General features: G+C 24.9%; 1 protein-coding gene across 3 annotated transcripts in view; it reads right to left on the bottom strand.

Annotated features, from left to right (window-relative positions):
* Window positions 1–18,507, bottom strand: part of LOC122508880 (TGF-beta receptor type-1) — a 32,850-nt gene extending 14,343 nt beyond the window's left edge. Inside the window, exons 1-3 of one of the 3 annotated variants that reach the window (XM_043622533.1) lie at window positions 17,790–18,507; window positions 11,011–11,122; window positions 9,588–9,703 (exon numbers count right to left, since the gene is read on the bottom strand). In XM_043622533.1, the coding sequence (XP_043478468.1) occupies window positions 9,588–9,703; window positions 11,011–11,122; window positions 17,790–17,868 (307 nt within the window). In that variant the 5' untranslated portion in view covers window positions 17,869–18,507. Of the gene's footprint in view, window positions 1–7,331; window positions 7,481–9,587; window positions 9,704–11,010; window positions 11,123–17,789 lie in introns of all 3 variants that reach the window. The other 2 variants (XM_043622532.1, XM_043622531.1) reach the window with 2 other exon arrangements.
* Window positions 18,508–21,797: the final 3,290 nt, after the last annotated feature.

The raw sequence follows: 21,797 nt of genomic DNA, 5'->3' as shown, positions 1-21,797 counted from the left end.
TTGAAAGTATGATTATTTTATATTACTCATACCAAATTTTATTAAAATCCATCATATAGAATGGTAGGAAAAAATTTTTCAATAATTTGATGCGTAAAAATTATTTAAACAATAACCCTTAAAAAATTAAAATTTTGCAAAATCAACTTTGGGGTCATATTTTGGTACGAAAATACTATAAAATTATTGATATGCAATATAAAAATATCTCTATCGAAAAATTAGTAGCACGCTTCAGAAATTTTGAGCCTCAAATGAGTCAATTTCTGCGACAGCTTCAATGGATTATATTTCTTAAAAAGTAATGTTTTATTTACTTGTTAAGATTATACACCCAAACTGTTTCAAAATTGTAGAAAAGTTATTCTAAATATCACTGAATACAGTAAATCGATAATTTCCACAACTTTTTTAATTTCATTATTCTTTTAAAGCTGAACGCAGCAATTGAATCATATATTTGATTTAATCTTCAAGTGGTTAAATTTACTGTTATGTGGTATTAATTTTTATGTTTATATCTAAAAACAACTTCTTGAAAGTTCCAAGAAAAAATTTAAGTTTAGTATTATTGATGATTTAAATGTTGGCCCCTTGAAGAAATGTATCAAATTTGTCAAAAATAAATGTTAGATTCTTATTTTTCTAGATCACTTTAAAAGTAAGATAATTGTCCCAACACGGAAATGTAGACTCCTTCGTAGGTTAAAAAAAAGTTTATTTGGTGTTGAGGAAATGTGCTTGACATATCTAATATTTTTAATACTTTATGCGTCATTTAAAACACTGGAGTTTAACAATTTCTGATTTTAGCACAACTTACAATTTTCAATTTGTATCAAAAACTCAATCATGGAGAATCACAAAGAAGCATATAATATTATTCATCAATTTTTTGTTGTTTTCAAAAGTTTTTAAACAGTTGTGATCAAAACGAAAAAATAATAACTTGATTAAAATATTTTATCATTCTGATTATTATTTATTTCATTCTTATCCTTGTGCAATTTACTTAAAACCTTAATGTTTAATTTCACGATTACAAAATTTTCATAATAATTTTAACGACTGATGATACCTAAAAATAAATTGGTAGTAAATAATTAGTCAGGGTAAGAGGACATGCGTAGAGAAAGCTTCGAAGATTGCGAAGAATAGTATGTGAAATGGGGATGTAATTGGCGCAATATTCTCAAAATTATTTCATACCACATTTCTTTGAAATAAACAAAAACATTAAATAGTTAATTAAAGTAGAATAACAAAGCAGATATACCTGATTGCCTTTGTCAATTTATGTACATTGAAAATATTGCGTCTTGAGTCCAAATAAAATTTGGGACTAATAATTTAACCTTACATTACCCTGTAAAATTCTTAAAGAAAATTAATAATAGAAACAAATAAATATAGTAATCGACAGAAACAAGAAATCTACATATTTACAATAAATTTATTAAATGCGACCATTTGCTTTTAATTGGTGTACAGTGCGTTTGCATGGTCATCTACTTTTTAGAAGTGCATAACATGCTAGTGCCTCACTCTCTCATTCTCTCTTTCGGTTTACAATTAATACATCATAGTGAACAACGAAGAACGAAATTCTAAAACATCTTTATAGGTGGCACGGTCATGCATGTAACGAATTAACATGTATTAAATAAAAGTTCAGTTTTTAAAAATTATTTACATAATACTTGAATCAAATTTATGAACATATCGATACAATGTTAAAAGGACATCTTTTGCGTTGCTCCTCTAGAAAAACCGAACTATATTTATCATATTTTGTGTTATACATTTTTTATCCAAAGTCAGACATTTGCAATGAAATCCCAACACACTTTATATTTTATAAATATATTTTTTTTAAAGTATAAATGATTATTATTTCATTGCAAATGTTTTATGCTTTAAACAAAAAATGCATTAAAGAAAATATGTCGAGGCTACGAAAAAATACAGTTCGGATTTTTTAAAGAAGCAACCGGAAAGATGTTTCTTTTAACATGGAGGTATCGATATTAACATACATGATATTGAGCTTTACTTTTCATTATAAAACAATAAACTCAAAAATCGAATAATTTATTATGAAATTGATTGAGCATCTTCAGAAGAAAAACACTTAACTTTTGGATTCTGCTTTTATAATTTACTACGATTGTAAGGGACAGTTTCACCAACCACGATTAAACAGTTAATTCCCGATTAGATTAATTTAATCGAGACTTTTGGGTCCCATCATGTATTTAATGTTGGTTAAAGTAACTTTACCGCTGATTAAGTTAATAAGCCGATTTCAGTCGGTGAGTAGACTAATCGTTGATTACCAAGCCGATAAGTGCTATTATAAAAAATTTACGTCAGTTCACAATAAACATAAAAAAGATAATTTTTTATGGCATTTTTTTAATTAAATGAAAATAAAAAGTTGTTATATATAACAACTTTAGTTGACATATAAACCAAAAACCGCTGCCAAGTGAATATTTTAATTTTATAAATAGGGTAGAGTGGGGTGAAAAAGCCATGGTGTAAAAAAGCCATTTGAGTTTTATTTAAAAACTATTAAGCCGATTTATCAGCTGTTTAGAATATAAATACTATTAGGTAATACGCAACTTTTGAATCTAATTTGAATGTTGTACCTAGATTAATATTGTTTTTATTGTAATTTTAATTTTTTGTTGCTTTTTTGAAAACATTTTGGTGAACTTTTCAAACATATTACAATCTGATTAAGTGAACGAATAATAAAAGTAAATGTTTGTACATAAGGAATTAAAAATTTATTTTTGCTTTTTTAATAACTGGTCTTGGGTGTAAAAAAGCCAGGGCAAAAAATCCATTGAATATTTTGTGAAATTCACTTGTTTTCTATTTAAACTAACCTTATTATTTTACAAAATTTCTCGTGTCTAACTTAGTTCTTTCATGAGATAAAAAATATTTCCGTCAAGAATTTTCAAGCTTAATTACTGAACTTTCAATAACAATTGGAAATTTGAGAAAATAATTTTAAATACAGATTTTACAGCATCAAAAGTAAAAATGTGGCTTTTTTACCCCACTCTACCCTATATAGATAATATAATTAAGATTTTTTACTATTAAAAGAATAAAATGTATTAAATTAATGATACTTAAAGTTTTTACTCTATTTCATTTTTTTAAAAATAAAATCATCTATTTTCTGAAAAGCACCGCTGCGACGTTCAAACGTAAAAAATAGTGATTAATTTTATAACCTGACTCAGAAAGATCAACAATATTAATTTCATTATTAAATAACGCTGAGTGATAAAATCAACTAATAATAAATACACTTATATTTTCAACTACTTCATAGAATTATTTTCAATATAAAAAAAATTATTTTCCACAGGGATTACAATGATTCTTCAAATCCATCAGTAATTTTGTAAAAAATGTATAATTACCTATATTCATATAATTATATTATATTAGCTTACACTAAAAAAAAGATATTATAATTATTTAAGTTTTCTACTCCTTGTACTATATTATATTTTTTTATTAACCATTGCAGAAAATATTGTAACCATGATTAAGTAACTAGTGTTTTAAGTGCAGTTGGTGAAACTGACTCTATGTGTTTTGATGAAATTAACGAATTTTTAAATTTACAAAAACATCATAACCTTACTGCAATTTTAGTTTTCAACTAACAGATATAAATTCAGTCTTAATATTTTATTCAATTATAGTCAATTGAATGGTATTTGCTTCAAATACTGAATTTATTGGCCGTTCAATATAATATAATATATTGAGAGATTTTTAATTGAATAGTTTTTAGTCCTTTGAAAATGCTCACATTGGATCCCAGATTTAATGCCATAGAAAATCCAATGTGAAATTTCACATAAGTTACACTTAAGATTAACGACTTAGATTGAATTTAAGCTGCTAATTTTGAAAAGAATAGTTTGACGAGAAGGTATAAACACTAACCATATTAGATAATGGAAGATGCGGAGCCTTTAGTTCAGCTTTTGAGAAAACAAAGATTTTTGCGAAAAAGGCCAGAAAATGTTAGTGCTAGCAAGATCTCAAATCTGTAGAATAAGAACAATACCGCCAACGTATGTGTTCTGTAAGAGGCTAACAATTTCTGAAGCTTGTCAATAATTTTTCGATGGAGATATTTTTGTATTGCATATCAAATAATTTTATAGTATTTTCGTACCAAAATATGGCCCCAAAGTTGATTTTGCTAAATTAAAAATTTTTTAAAACTTATTGTCTAACCCTTTCAGTCACATAGTGGTCGATATATCGACCACCTTTTGAGATGGTTGAAAAAATATAAAAACCTATCAGATTCGCTTGAAACTTGTTATTCGAAGGTTTTTGGGGTCGCTGATTACGAATCCGCTATTAGTTTTCAAAAATTCAAAATGGCGGACGAATTTTTAAAAATTTAACGGATTCACTTAAAGCTTGTTACTCGGGGGTTATTGTGGTCGCTGATAACGAATATGGTATTAGTTTTTAAAAATTCAAATGGGGGATCCAATATGGCCATATTGGATTCGCCATTTTTAATTCTGAAAATCCAACTTCAGATTCGTAATCAGCGACCCAGATAACCCCCGAGTAAGAAGTTTCAACTGAATCCGTTAAATTTTTAAAAATTCGTCCGCCATATTGGATCCGCCATTTTGAATTTTTGAAAACTAATAGCGGATTCGTAATCAGCGACCCCAAAAACCTCCGAATAACAAGTTTCAAGCGAATCTGATAGGTTTTTGTATTTTTTCAACCATCTCAAAAGGTGGTCGATATATTGACCACTGAGACTGAAAGGGTTAAACAATAAGTTTTAAAAAAATTTTAATTCAGCAAAATCAACTTTGGGGTCATATTTTGGTACGAAAATACTATAAAATTAATTGACATGCAATACAAAAATATCTCCATCGAAAAATTACTTAATGTTTCTTCTAAGTAGCCTAGAGATTACCTTTATGAAAATGTTATTTTGCAAATAACTTAATCATTTCTATAAACAAATTATATAAACAATTACATTTTAGGCGCAGTTATGTTTAAAAAAGATTGTTTTTTTTGATAAATTTACTGCAGCTTATTGCAATTTCACTTTTTTTTTAATGAAACTGATGTTTTGCGATAATTTTTCTTAATTATTTAAACAATGTCAATAAACTATAGCATTTTAGGGAGATATTTGGACAGAAATAAATGAAATTTTTACAATTGAGTTTTTTTCTAAGCTGCCCAGAGATTATCATCGAAAATAAATTATTTTTTTTAAATAACTTTATCATTATTGTTATAAACAAATTGAATAAACAATTATATTCATCAAACATTTTTGGTCAAAAATTAATCGTCTGTTTTATAAATTAAGATTAAATTATACAGTTAATTTCTTCTAATTGAAACGAAGTTTTGCTTCAGTTTCTCTTATTTTAACAAATAAATAGAATTAACTTAATTATCAAATTAGGATTTGATGAAAATATTTTAATAAAATAATAAAACGTTCTTCAAACTTGTTTTAATAAGGCTTGCTAAAATTTTTTTGAAGATTTATTTTATTTTTGTCCAAAAATGTCCCCAAAATGCTATTGTTTATTAAAATTTTTTAAATAATTAAGAAAAATTATTGCAAAACATAAATTTCATTAAAATATATAATTTGCTTATAACAATTTGTAATCTTAGAAATAATTTTTTTACTAACTTACACACCCCTAGACATAAAATGTATGCAATATATATATATATTGAGTATGTAAAAAAAGTTTGTTTAAAATATATTGAAAAGTTTATACGAAATTAGGATGAGAAGTTTATTTCATTTCTATTTGTTTATAATAATTGTTACTATTTTAAACAAATTATGAACAAAATCTAACAAATATTTTTTGTTCGAAGATATGATTATTGTATATTACCTACTCATACCAAATTTGATTAAAATCCATCAAATAGAACGGTAGGAAGAAATTTTTCAATAATGTGATGCGTAAAAATTGTTTAAACAATGACTCTTAAAAAATTTAAATTTTGCAAAATCAACTTTGGAGTCATATTTGGGTACGAAAATATTATAAAATTATTGATATGCAATATAAAAATATCTCTATCGAAAAATTAGTGGCACGCTTTAGAAACTTTCGGCCCTAGAGCACGAACGTAGGAACCTAAACGAGACAGCAAATTCTAGCGATCGACGGTATGTTCGCACAAATTTTTTAGTTATTTTAAAACCCAGTTGGATTTATATTGTTTTTGGGATCAATGGAAAGATAAGATTTTATTAAGCAATTATTATGCGTAGGCAGAGGGTTAATAAGCTTTCCAACGCTATAAATTTGTCTGATTCAATTTACAGAGAAATCATTTATAAAATTGTAAAATTAAATACACTGAGAAGTGTAGTAAGATACTTGATTACATTCTTAATTTTGTCGACGTCTTGATTTGATCCGAGAAATTTTAAATGAGTTTTATGAAGTTGTCTAATTTGGTTTCTTTAATCGAAGGACAGCTTTCGCTCCAGAAAACGTTAGAGCGTGGTTAACTGCGTTATGCCCAAAAAACTTTTTGAAATCTAAATTCAGGGCAACTAGAAGATCTTTTGTCCCAAAACATTTATTACGTCCAGACAACATCCAAACAGATTCTCAAGCTAGTCTGTGGTAATCAGAAAAAATTTGAGCATGTGCAAGGGAACGTTTTGTTTATTCGACAAACTCAGTTGCTTGTAGATACTAAAAAATCAGTTTGAAGATGTCAGAAGAGATTCTGTGAATAACACAGGAAATTTTTTTCATGTGACAGATGGAAAAATAGAAGCTTTGTTTCTTAGATCAGAAATAAAAACCACCAAATTATGAAGGTTACTACCTATTATCACTGTGGTAGTATCTTCATTATTACTTCAGATGTGTAACGTTTTGTATTCACCTTACAGAAATAAAGATAAAGAAAACCAAAAACCACGAGAGTGACAAAAATATCTGTTTATCTTTTTCACTCACATGGTTTTATCTTTCTCGGAAACATAGGAAAGTACCTTAAAAATAAACAACTAAACCAGATTAGAAATTGTACAACAAAGAAAAATTTTAGATGCGTGGAATTATTTTGCTGAAACAAAAATTACTTGCAAAAGACAATGCATCAAATAATATAAAACAAGTTGAGCAATTCATTTAATTTCATCATTTGTAAAAAAATATATTATATAGATTTTTGTAAATAATTTTTAATATAAAAGAGTGATAAACGCGTGCCACCTTTGACAATTAGTTACAAGACAGTAACTGTACCTTCTTTGATGCGAGGCTGAAGTTGAGGTCTCAAACCACGATTACAAAAATCCTCTTTGCAGCACTTGATGACGAACGTCGTATTCCTTGAGTCGCTCGTCATACAGAAGATCAGCGGCTCAGGTTGTGAAGGAGAGAGATTCACGCACCTTCAAGTTTATTCCAAGTAGGACATTTAGAAAAAACCAGTTTCTCATTTTTGAGAGTTAAAAAAATGTTAAATCGATATTGTTTATAATAGAAAAACGGGTTTAATTAATATTAAATAGATTTCATTATCAAAAGAAACTTCTTCTCGAACAATCCATCAAGTTCTATTAAAAATAGGTTTAAGCATTTTTAACTGTGTAATAAAAATTTTTTTAAGATTTTAAAAGTGGGAAACACTCTCGTGTTTCCATGCCTAAGATTGTAAATAACACATAAAAATACTAGTTGAATTAGGTTCCACGAAGTTAGATTTCTCAATACCAAAAAATTATTTTTCATTATACATGTGTCAACCTGTCTCTAGAGAAAAATATTGCTAGTGTGACAAGACATTCCTTCGACATCAGCGATTATTGTCTGTTTTTTATAAATTAATTTAAGCTATTAAAATCTTCACAGTATACCATTGTAGTAGACCACACTTATTTTTGGAGTCATATGTGTAAAAAATGAAATTGCACGTTTCCATAAAATCGAAAGTAAAATATTAGAGTCCTTTTTAATTTGATAATAATTCTGGAATTCCGAAAAAGTCATTAAAGTTTGTTTGATAATTGAGAAATGAACTTCATATTTTCTTTTGTAAGCTACAATGACAAATTTCTTTAGATAAGGTGATAATCAAATCTTTGTGACATGTGACGTACTTCACGTAAGTCATGCGTGACACATGTGACTTATTTCATGTACGACATATGTGACATGTGACTTACTTTACGTACGGCATGTGTGACACATGTGACATACTTCACATGCGACATGTGTGACACATGTGGCATACTCACATAGGACATGTGTGACACATGTGACTTACTTTACGTACGACATGCGTGACACATATTACTTTCTTGATGTATGATGACATGTGTGACACATGTGACGTACTTCATGTACGACATGTGTAACACATGTGCCATTCATGTCTTTTTTATAATGTGACTTACTTCATGTACGACATGTTAATGTACATGTGACATGTGATATTCATGTCTTTTTTTAATAAAAAGCAGAACTATTGTCAAACTTTCCAGAACTCTAATCATTTATTATTAAATTTTTGAAAACTTATTGCAATAGTTACACATGATATATGTATAATATAGTTACTTAGACAATCTTCATCTCAACAATTCCTCGCTGAAGAATTTTTTTTAAATATGTTTAATACATTAAGTTTTCGGGTTACCTAGAGTTCAGTTAGGGCAGTTAACGAATTAGATGCATTGATAATGAGATTCACTCGTATTTATTTTAGAATATTTTCATGAAAATTCTTCAAGTGTCGAATTCTGTTGTATGTAGATTCTATTGTACTGCATTTTCATAATTTTGGCGGTAAATATTATATGTAAAGTAAATAAAAATATTTGTCATTTGGCAAATATATTTGTCTTTCAAACAGACAATACGCTTTATTGACTTTTTATTGATATGATATAACATCAATTTAAAATCAATTGTATGATCAAATTCTCTTTAAGTATGGCAAAAAAATGTGATTAGTTTTTTATGTTAGAAAAAGGATAAAACTGAATGTTATAAAATAATTAGATAAATCTTTTAAAATGGTTAATATACTTTAAAACTGCATCACATAAATTCTGTTAGTTATAACACTTTATTGTCAACACTGCAAAACAAAAAAATTATATTTCATATAACAAATTCACACTTAAATTTCAATCATATGAATCGGTTCTGTAATTATTATTGTGTAAAACAATATCAAAATTTTAAAAATTTTAAACCTACATAGCTGTGAATAATTTTCAATTTACTCTCTAAATTTGAATCAGTTAAAAATTTGGAAGAAAAAAGTTAGTCACTGATTCAAATAGTAATATTTTTGTTGAAAATGATTTGATAAATCCTTTAAAGTTTGAAGCAGATTCTTTAATTTTTAATAAGAAAAATCTTGTTATTGTATAGTATATTACTAGGTATAATTTAATAAAAACCGAAGATTTAAAAAGAAAGCTACACTGCTTACTGCAATCTGAAACTCTTTCACACAAACAACTTTAACTTTTAAAATTTAATTAATACCTGAATCAGGATGCTTAAAATTTTTGTTGCAATAATTTGTATCATCACAATATGCAGTTGAATCATCAGGTTTAGGCCCTTCCGGTGGAAACCAATTTTTTCTGTCATAACATCCTCTAAATATGAAAAAGCGAATTTATCTTTCGTTTTCAGTGATAAAAATGGAACTATACGTCATTAAAACTTTATATGCGCATTCTGTGAGAAAATTACCATTCTTCGAAGAATCCACAAAAATCTAACTGATACTTCTGACAGTAAATAAAATGTACTAAAATACATTCAAAGTTTCCTTTAAATTCATGAGAGTGCTTTGAAAAATAATACATTTTTTTTAGATTTAAACTATTATTACCTAGATTGATGTAAATGAAAACCATGTTTTAAACATTTTTCGATAAATATATTTTGCCTTTCGTTACGATGTATTTAAGTTGAATTAGTTTGATTGGATAATTGTCTAACTGCATGTCTCATAAGTTAAAATTCTATTATTACTAATGCCAGTATTATTTTATTAAAATAATTGACACTAATAATAGAAAAATATTGACTTATCAAAAATGCGAATAAAGAAAATAATTTCTTGTGTAGTAATAGTAACAATGCCAATTGAGGGCCCTGAATGTTTATAGTTTCTAAACTCATTTCAAATTGAAATTTACTAACTTTTAAAATAAAACATGTTTCTTAACATTATTTCCAAAAGTACTTCTACAATAAAACATTTTTTTTCTCTGGACTTGTGCGATAAAATTTTTGGTGCATTGCAAAATTTTGAGTTGTCCCACTGCATTCCCATCACTGAAGATAAACCTTCTGATTCCAGTCTTATAGATTTTACTAATTATTCGGACGTTAAAATAGGTGAAAATTGAAATTAGATGCTTTCTACTTTTATAAAACCAGATTACTGCTTATATTTAACATAATGCCTAATTGAACTGCACTGATGACAATACCATGAGGGCGAGACTGGCGATTGTCTTGGGCAGCATATAATAACAATTGAGTGCCGAAACAATTATATATTGTATATGTGTTTCTTATTACCTAACGGGATTTTAATGAATTGCATATCATAGTAATTGCATATTCTGGCCATATGAAAGTTTCAAAAAGCCATTTAAAAAAATTATAGCACCATGTACTACTGAACCCCACTGAACTCCTTTACTAACTTCATTAATTAAAACTTCTTAACTAATTTTTAAAAGTTCATTCACTCTACATGAATCAGCTTGAACTTTGTTTGAATTTCAAATATATGTAAAATTCGATTATTAAAACATTATTTAATTTCTTAATTTAAAAAAATTAAAAGTTTAGTGTTGAACGGATCAAATTCTGCGAATTTGATCTCTTTCAGCTTAAAGATCAATAAAGTATGAAGAAATTAAAAACGATTATTAAAAAAGCATACCGGTAAGCATGTGTAACACCATCATGGTCCAAAGTAGTGCTGGCAAAACAGTACCCATCTGTTATACAGGTATGATTACTCTCTGTGCATATGTCACAATGGCACTTTAATCCTGAAAAGTTAACAAATTATAAAGCTTATTCTAAAACTAAAAATTAACAAGTTTTAAAATTAGTTGCACATGGAGAGGAATCTGTTACTAAATGCGCACAAGTCTACTAATTCTAATAGTACTTTTAAGCAACAGATTTCTCTCTATGTACTAATAGGTAATAGGATGGTTACACCAGTGGTGGATCAAATGCCAGAAAAATGGTTATCTGTGCTTAAGCGTTTATATATAAATGAACTTTAATTAAATAATTCTTAATCACTTTGAATATTATTATATTGGATCTGTAATATATAATACAATATTTCTAGTCCAGAAAATGAAGAAGTTCTTCCACTTAAGGAGGTTAAAGAAAAACAACGCTTCTTCAAATATTCTCCTGCGTTTGAAATAAAAGTAGAACTGGACCCAAAACCATTTTATCGGAGGCAGAAGAAAACGCTATACAAGATTGGATTATTACGTTATCAGAATGGGGTTCCCCTTTAAAACTGAAGGATCTGAAAACTTATGTTGCTAAAATTGTCCTTGATGATGGAAGAAAAACATCTTTCAAGAACGGTCGACCTGGACGAAAATGGTGCTCTTTGTTTTTGAAAAGACATCCGATTATTGCTTCTAGAACTGCTGAAGGAATTTCAAAAGGAAGAGCTGTAGTAACAGAAGAAAGTTTAAGAAAATGGTTTAGTGAGTTGTCCGATTTTCTTGGATTACACGAAATGTGTAAAAAACAACTTGAAAAAAGCTACGAACTGCTCAGATTATTTTAGTAATCGTCTAATAAATGAAGAATCTCTAGAGTTTGTCGAGAATTTAATCAAAGATTTGGAACCCCGATTTGAGAAAAAAGGAATTGATGTTCAATCAATTATTATTAATGTCCTTAGAGAAGTGAAGGAAGAATGAGCCAAGATATCAGTTTCGGTTATTGGTGATTTGCCTGCATCAAAAGTCAAAAAGTAAAGAAGCAACGTTATCTAGCTTTCTTCGAACATTTATTTTATCCAGGAATATCTCTGGTTAAAAATAAACAAGAAAAATCGGTATCCTGAACTTTTTAGAGAAGATTTTGTTTTAAAAAACATAAAGCCTTTTGAGGGGGAGGTAGTGAAGCTATGGAGTGCAATAAGAGAAAAGGGCGCTATTGTATATGTAGTAGTGTGATACAAGTGGAGGGGGGTTCAAACTTCTAAAAAAATAGGGGCCACGTAGTTTATGACCAGGTTGAAGTCCACAACGTTTATCAACGAAAAAAGTTTTTCAATAAGTGGTAATTAATAGAAAAAAAAGGAAAAAGCAACAATACTGCCACAAAAATTTATTAAAAAGGTACATAGAGTTTTATTTATATTTTAATAATAATTGTTGTATATTTAACAAAAATATAATATTCAAATTAATTAAAAAAGCGTTTTCGCTGAAAAACGTTGTGGACTTCAACTTCGTTAGTTTATGAACCTTTTTCAACAAAATTTTTTCGACTAGTGTTATTCATATTTGGTTATTGTTTAGGACTTTAATTTAATAAAAAATTTATTTCGATATAATATTTATACAGTAAAATTATAAAGAATTCTATGAAAGTAGTAAGAATGGCAATGGATCATGAATTAATTCGTACTTTTTTTCACTTTTTTCATAAGGCGACTAGACTTTATAATTGGTCAATTGACTATAAATATTTCAGGTAAAGTCGATAAAGTAATTTTATGCTGAATGCCACTCATATTTAACATTAAAAAATTGCAATTTTTTGGGGTGCAGTTCCGAATAGCCTAATCCACAAAAAAACTTATCAAAATACAAGTTCTTTTTTTATCAAGGAAAAATTGAAACTTTGCTGATTCAAATAAATTAGACTCGATTTCTAGTCTATAGTAATGTACATTAAAAAATTTCTTTAACTTTAGAGAGAAAGGACGAAAACATATAACATTCATTTGTTATTGATTATTTTTCTCAAATTTTGATATTGTCGTTTGAATCTTGCTTGGTGGATCTTGCGCTTAATTATATCAATAGGTAACACAAACATTTGTTTTATTTTAAAATTACAAAGTAAAACGTTAATATATGTTTATAAGTTTAATAGAAAAAATAGAAAAAAGTCGTTTATTTAACCCTTTGAGGGGCGGTGGGACGTATATGTCCCACCTTAAATAACCTCAATATCTTTGACGAAAATTAATATTTTTGAGTCAAATTTAGTGCGTTCTCTTCAGGAAGAATAGGGCTTTAAAAATATGTAACCTAGCTTATGTTAAAAAAATTCTTATTGTTTAAAAAAATTCATAAATTATTGTTAAAAATCACAAACTTTTTAAACATTTTAAAATCGACTAAAAATTGTTACTCGGGGGTTTTTGGGGTCCCTGATTATCAATGTTTAGTTTTTTTTTAAATTTAGATTGTGGGTTAATAATTAGCGGAGAAATTTTTAAATCAGTGACTTCGAAAATTCCCAAATAACAATTTTTAAGTAAATCCAATTAATTTAAAACAAAATTGTCCGCCATATTGGATCCGCCATTTTGAATTTCTAAAAACTAACATCAGATTCGTAATCAGCGACCTCAAAAACCCCCGAGTAAACATTTTTAAGCAAATCCGATTAATTAAAAAAAAAATGTCCGCCATATTGGATCCGCCATTTTGAATTTTTTTTAAACTAACTTCAAATTCGTAATTAGCGACCCCAAAAATATTAAGACATGAGTTGTAAAGAAAATTTGTTCATATAAATAATGTGCCCCTCAAACGGTTAATAAGGTGTTGTCACAAAAATTTTATTTTGTATTTCCCTGATTTCTAAATTCAATTAATCAAAACTTGAATAATTTTGCTAATATTTAATAATTTTTCGAAAGTTCTTCGAGAATTCAAATTTTAAATACAAAAATTCAATTTTTTATAATAATTTCATTTTTCTTTTTCAAGATATCAAGGTAGAATATTTTAAAAAATTTTAATAAAGAATTTCATAAAATTAATTTTTTAAAAATATTTTTAAATAATGTTTGAAAGACAAAATAGTTTTACAATTAGATACAATTAAAAAATGTCCAAAAAATTAAAATTTGGTAAAATCTTTTAAAAACTAATTTAAATTTAGTAAAATCTTTGAGAAATAATTAAAGTTTGATAAAATTTTCTAAAAACAATAAATTGAGTTTTTAAGAAATATAAAAAAAAATCAAATTTCGGAAGTATTTAAAATATTGAATATTGAAAATAATTGAATTCTAATTTTTAAATTCAATTTTTTTCAATACATTTTTTTAATTCGTTCTAATTTTAAAAAATTAGAACGAAATAATTTAGAGAATTACTTTTTTCAAAATAATTTTAATATTATTTTTAGAACCTAATTTTCATTAATTTTCATTTTTATTAAACTTACACTTGAAGATTATTCATTAAAATTTTTAAGAATTTAAAAAGAATTTAATTACTTATTTGCAAAATTTTCAATTAAAATTCTTTAAAAGTTAATTTTCAAAAATTGTTATAAAATACTTGAAAAAATGATTTATTTTCAATTAAATTTTACAAATTTACCAATTATTCAAAAACTTTTTAGATATATATTTAAAAAATGTAATTAGAAAAATTATTAAAAAATAAATTTTTAAAGATTTGTCTATAGGTAGTTATGCTTTTCACACTATAAAAATCGAAATAAGTTGCATTTTATATAAAAATATATGGTATTTTGTCCCAAAATTTGGAAGAAAAGTCGAAAAAGTGGCAATTTTTTAATATAAGTCGATAAAAGTCGCATTATTGTAAAATAGTCGAAAAAAGTCGAAAAAGTCATAATATCTGAGGCCTGAAAATAAGGAAAATAAAATATTTAAGAATCAATGTTATCATATAAAAAAATAATTTATTTACAAGTTTTCTAACAAACTATCAGTGGTCAGGGTTCTACTATTTCGTTCAACAAAATTCCCGGTTTTTTTCCAGCTTTGTCCTAATTTTTCCCGGTTTTTTTTTCTCATCAAATTTAAATTTATTTTATTTCAAACATAAATAAATCTACAAATGGCTTCCAAATTTTTTATTAAAGTTTTTATGAATAATTAAATTCTTTTGACAAGTTTCTTTAAATTTTTTGAAAATAATGTTTTTTTAATAATTTTAATTAAAAATTTTTTTTCTTTAATTTTAAACATAATTTAATTTCTGCGAAGAATTTTATTACTTTTGAAAATAATTTAATTGTTTTTTAAAATTTTATGGAAATTTATGTAGGTAAATAATTGAATTCTTGTGAAGAATATTTTTTTAAAATAATAGGTATATTCAAAAGAATTTAGTAAATTGATTATTTTCGAAAAATTTAAAAAAAATTCTTTAAAAGAAGTTAATTATTTTTAATAGAATGTAAAGAAATTTTAATTATTTAAAAGTTTTTTAATTATTTGTTTATAGAAATTCAATTATCTTAAAACAATAGAATTAAAAAATTTCAAAAATCTTATTTTTCAGAATTTTTAAAAAAACTTTGCAAAAATTCAATTTTATTAAAAAAAAATTTAAGTGCGTATCTTTTTTTAAATTAACTAATAAAAATTTTAATTATTAATCTTCGCACTAAGAAGCATGAATACATTAGAATGTGACTCATCTTTATAAAATTCAATTATTTATCAATTATTAAATTAAAATACTTTGGAAAGTTTTTAATGAAATTCTTTAATAAATTTTATCAGTTTTAGTTGAATTTCACAAAATTTCTATTAATTCGATAATTTTTTTAAATATATTTACTGGTGGTGTATTCATGCAGTATAGTTCTTACAGGTGTATTGGGGTGTGATCAAAGAATAGAAGGAAAGAAAAGGGTGTTGAGGGGATCATTAAGATAGATAAGAGGGAAAAAAGGGAAGAATATGAGGGAGTCAGAAGAGAAGAATAGATTGGAAGGGAGCAAGGAAAAGGATAATGCCCTGATACATAAGCAGTGAGAGAAGAAGGTGTATTGAAATATTTAAAGTTTGACAAAATTTTTGTACAAGAAACTTTGTTGATTTTAAAGAATAATGCAAATATTAAAATATATTTTGTATGTTAAATGCATTTGAAATTAGATGAAAACATTATTTAATATTCCCTAAAACTTTAATATGAATCATGTTGTTTTTATTCTATGAAAATTAAAAATCATTATTTTAAATAAATAATTCTGAATTTTTTAAATATTATTAATTATACAGTAAAATTTTACGTTCTCTGAAATTAACTTCAACGCTATTCATAAATATCTATTACTTTTTTTAAAAATACGTCCTTTTTAAACAATTTTTTATGTTTATAAAATACTTAAATATTTCAAAAGAAAAAAAAAATGATTTGAAAAAAAGAATTTAGTAATATCAATAAAATTCAGAAGCTTTTGTAAAAGAAATTTGAGTATTTTTAAAGTATATTCCAAATAATTAAATAAAAATTTATCGCTAAAAGATGTAAAGAATATTTTTTTATCTCAGAAATTTCAATGAAACTTTCTGATTACATTGTTTTGTTTATACGCGAACAAAAAGTGTCTTCCTAATGTCATCTTTCCACAGTGGTTGGAAAAAAAATTGTATTACGTTTCAGGTGATTCAAATAATCATATTTTACGACTAACTTAATTTTCAATTTAATGTTTATAGTTTAAATGCAACTAAAAAGTAAAGTATTTCAGAATGCAAAATTCTTCTAAAAATGTAATGTACTTTTGGAAGGGTGTTTTTACTTTTATGAATTAATTTAATTAATTAATTAATTAAAATAAATCTTAGCAATATCTTTAAAGTATATTTCCTAATGAATAAAAAATGCATTTTTTAAGTCATTTTATTTAGTTTTTAACAATATAATAATAATATAAATAAATGAATTATTTACTCAATATTAAAAATACCTATTTTAATCGAAAAAAATGTAATAAAAATATATTTCTAAAAAATAAAAATATAAGATTAATAGAATACAATATCAAAAAAGCATATCAAAGAATTAACTTAATTGTAGGTTAAAATATCTCGTAACCATCATCCTGATGTTTTAAATCTTTAAGAACCTTTCCAAACATCAAATATTGAGAAAAATTTAAGCGAAGTAGTTCCTGATATGGAAGTTGAATAATTTACCATAAGTTTAGGTTTTTTTTTATTTTTCTTTATCATTTTTTAGATTAACTTTAAATTTTTATTTATATTAATTATTATGCAAATGTTTAATTAGTTTCTTGCATTGGCTGTTACTAAAATACATTTTTCAATAAAAAAACATTTTTGGTAAATGATTTTTTATTTTCGAGTTAAACATTTCTAAAGTTAAATATATATGTTGGATAGTAACTGATTAAGAGAAAAAAAACATTCAACTTTTTTTCTTTCAATTAAGATTATTTTTTTTAAATTACTCCCAATAAGTGGAAATTTAAAAGTTTAATTACTACACTAAAAATTGTTTTTTATGCAAAAAATACCTAACTATCGAATGATTTTAAGTTTACTTTTTTTAAATAAACAAATTACTTGTTACTAACATAAGAAATATCTCTTAAATTATATTAAAAGGCAAAGTTTTTGAATAATAAAAGAAATTGTATCTTAAGTTTAAGACTTAAAATTTTCTGATATAATTATGACATTTTTAAAAAATACCAACATACCGTTGATAAATAGAGGAATATGTAGTAAACACAGAAGCCCTAAAGTAAGTAAGCTTCTTTTCTCCCAGCAAAATCTCATTTTTTCACTTATGCTTCTCTTGACAGGCGATTAACAAAAAAACACTCAACAGTGAAAGATCGAATGTAATGCATACAGAAAAACTTTGACTTTATCATGTCAACGACATCGCTTCAAAAAAGCAATTCAATAAATATATTCGACTGTATGCAAAAACACACCGGTCACAGTTCTTTTTGCACTTCGTCATTAATTGACTGTTTTTAACAAACAATTGCTTCATATTCTTTTGAATAGAAAAGAAAAAGCAAATTTTCCAATAATAGTAGTAATAATGACAGTGAAAAAAAATGATAAAAAAAATGAGAGATCTTATGGAAAATTATTAAGCACTGGCAAAAATTAAATAGTCAGGAGCCATGTATGTGCGGCCATTTTTGTGCAAAAAAGACGCAATCAACTTGGCAAATATTTAAAAGTTCCTAATTATTTATAATCACTCAAGATCTATTGAAACATTAGGCATTATTGACAGGAATTCGTTTGCTGAAACTTGTCTGTCATTTTTGACAACTGTGCGAATCTGTTAGAAAATAAAAAATGTTTTGCTAATTCACAAACACATCACTACTACATTCTCTTTAAATTAAATGGTCACATTTCTGTGTGCACACACCGTGCACAGTCTGTCTGCTTTATAGAACAGAGTTGGGTTGTTGTTGTAATCGTAAAGTACTTGTCACACAGGCAAAAATCGAAAATACATTTTTATGGTGTTTTCATACTTTCTCATTTTCGGGCGAGCGCTTAGGCTGTGTTTACATGCTTGCGTTTGAACCAGGGTTCCGCACGTGATAAACGTCACGTAAATTACATGCGTAACTTAAAAATAAGGACTTTACGGACCAAAAATAAAAAATACGGACTAATTACTGTCAAAAATATAACCAGTCCGAGTCATATAAATCTTCAAAATGGCGGATCCAATATGACTGACGAATTTTTTAAAAATTTATCAGATTTACTTGAAACTTGTTACTTTGGGTTTTTGGGGTTGCTGAATACAAATTTCACCTCAGTTTTTCAAAATTCAAAATGGCGGATCCAATATGGCTGACGAATTTTTTAAAAATTTATCAGATTTTGAATTTTTGAAAACTAAGGTGAAATTTGTATTCAGCGACCCCAAAAAACCCCCCAGGTAACAAGTTTTAGGCGAATTGGGTGAATTTAAAAAAAATCGACTCCATATTGTATCCGACATCTTAAATTTTGAATATTTACGAGTTTCTTCGATTGCTTCACATTATATAATATTTTTTCAGTGTTTTAAAGTTGTTTTTTAATAGAATCTTCTGCTTTTTTTTATTTATATCTTTTTTACAGTCAGTTTTTGCGAATTTTATTAATTTGTGAAAAAACTTGACGCGATGACGGAAAACTGAGTTCGGATTTGAATTCAGCGACCCAAAAAACATATAAAAACATAATCCGGTCAATACTTCCTTTAAAAAAATTATATGGTCCTGTGTTATTATTTTCAAGAATTTTTAATTAAAATTCTTCTTTAAATCGATTATTTTTAATAATTTTGGAAAAAGTTCTTTGACAATTTTTAAATTCATTTGTTTACAATATTCAATTTTACGAAATTTCAATTATTTATAAATTCTTCAATTAAATATATATTAGAAAATAAAAACTTCAAAAAATATTTTAAAAATTTAAATAAACTTTTTCATAATGTTAATTTCAAAATTCAATTATTTCTCAAAATTCACGCTATATTACTTTTAATATTTAATTATTATCTGAAATTTTAACTAAAATTCATTTTTAAATCAATTTTTATTAGAAAATGCAACTAGAATCTAATCATTTAAATAAATAATTTATTGAATAATTAAATGTTTCTTAAAATTGAGTTCTCATAAGAAATTTCATCGACAAATACTTAATATAATTAAATTCTTTCGACGAATTTTAATATAATTTTTTTAAAGAATAATTACATTTTTTGAGGAAGTCGATTAAAATTTTATTAACAATAATTAAAATTCCGCAATGAGTTTTATTATTTAATACAGAAAAATAAATTCTTGACAAGAAATTCATTTAAATTTTTGTAAATAATTAAATGTTTGTAAAGAATTTCATTATTTATAAAGATACTTTAATTTTTGGGAAAATTTTTATTAAAATTTTTGAAAGGAATTGAATTCTTTTAAAGAATTTTAATAATATTTTTAAAAATAATTGAATTTTTTAGATTGAATTTTATTGGAATTTTTAAAAATACTGAATTTTTTCTACAAATTAAATTAACATTGTAATGGAAATAATTAAATTTCTGCTAAGAATTTTATTATGTATGAAGAAAATTGAATTATTGGGAAGAATTTTATTAAAAATTTTGAAAAATAATTGAATTCTTGTCAAGTATTTCATTAAAATTTTTTAGAAATAATTGAATTACTGTTAATAAGAATTATATAAAATTCTTGGAAACAAATTAAACTATTTCAATTTATTAAATTAAAATTGTATTGAAAATACATAATTGAATTCTTTCATTGAATTTTAATGAAATTCATAAAAATAATTCAATTCTTGGGAAGCATTTTTTTAAAATTTTTAAAAATAATTTAAATTCTGCAAAAGATTTAATTATTTATGAAAATAATAAAATTGTTGACAAGAATATTGTTAAAATTTCTTTTAAATAATTTAATTTTTTCGACGAATTTTAATATTTTTAAAAATAATTAAATTCTTGACAAGAATATTTGATTTAAATATTTGGAAATAATTGAATGTCTGCAAAAATTTTAATATCTATAAAGATAATTGAATTTTTGTAAAGGATTTTATTAAAATTTTTTGAAATAATTGAATTAAATTAAAATTATGTTTTGGAGAAAAATTTGATTATTATCCATTACTCTTGAAAATAATTGAATTTCTGCAATAATTTGTAATTTCTCTAAAATTAAATTTTATTAGTGTTTTTAACTAAAATTCTTCTATAAATCCATTATTTTTAATAATTTTTGAAAAAGTTCTTTGAGAATTTTCAAATTCATTTGTTTACAATTCAATTTTACAAAATTTCAATTATTCGGAAATTTTTCAATTAAATATAAATCAGAAGATAAAAACTTCAAAAAAATAATTCCAAGTATTGAAATAAATTTTTTCAATAGAATTAATTCTTCTGCAGAATTGGTAGTTAAAAGTATGAAAAATTATTTAATATAATTCACGCTATAATGCTTTTAATATTAAATTTAAATCTAAAATTTAAGTGAAATTAATATTTTTAAATAATTTTTTATTAAAAAATTTACGTGAATTCAATTATTTAAATAGAAAAATAATTTAATTGTCATAATTATTTATTATATCAACAAATTTTTAAATAATTAAATTCTTTCGACAAATTTTAAGAGTAATTACATTTTTCAAGGAATTACATTAAAATTGTATTAAAAATAATTGCTATTCGGCGATGAGTAAAAAAAAAAAAAATAAAAAAAAAAAAATAAATAAATAAATAAATAAAAATAAATAATTGAATTCCTAAAAAGAATTTTATTATTTACGAAAATAATTGAATTCATATAAAAATTTTATTATTTATGAAAATTATTGAATTCCTGTGAAATTTTTATTATTTTATGAAAATAATTGAAGGTTTGTGTAGAATTTTATTGAATTTTTTAAAAATAATAGATTGAATTCTTTTGGAAAATTTTATTAACATATATAGTAGATTATTAAAAATCATTAAATTGAGGAAACTTTTTAAAACAATTGAAATTTTGCCGAGAATTTTTAAAAATTAATGAACATAATTGAATTTCTGCAATTATTTGTAATTTCTTTAAAATTCACCAAATTATATCGTAGAATTTACAAACTTTTCGTCTCTTTTTCTATCAAATTACAGACTTACGGACTTTCTTTAAAAAAAACTTACCGTGACGCTT

Source organism: Leptopilina heterotoma, unplaced genomic scaffold (genome assembly GCF_015476425.1).
Source record: "Leptopilina heterotoma isolate Lh14 unplaced genomic scaffold, ASM1547642v1 Lhet_58, whole genome shotgun sequence".
NCBI lineage: Eukaryota > Metazoa > Arthropoda > Insecta > Hymenoptera > Figitidae > Leptopilina > Leptopilina heterotoma.
The sequence above is the reverse complement of the archived record's forward strand: the minus strand, read 5'-3'. Positions and strand labels throughout refer to the sequence as shown.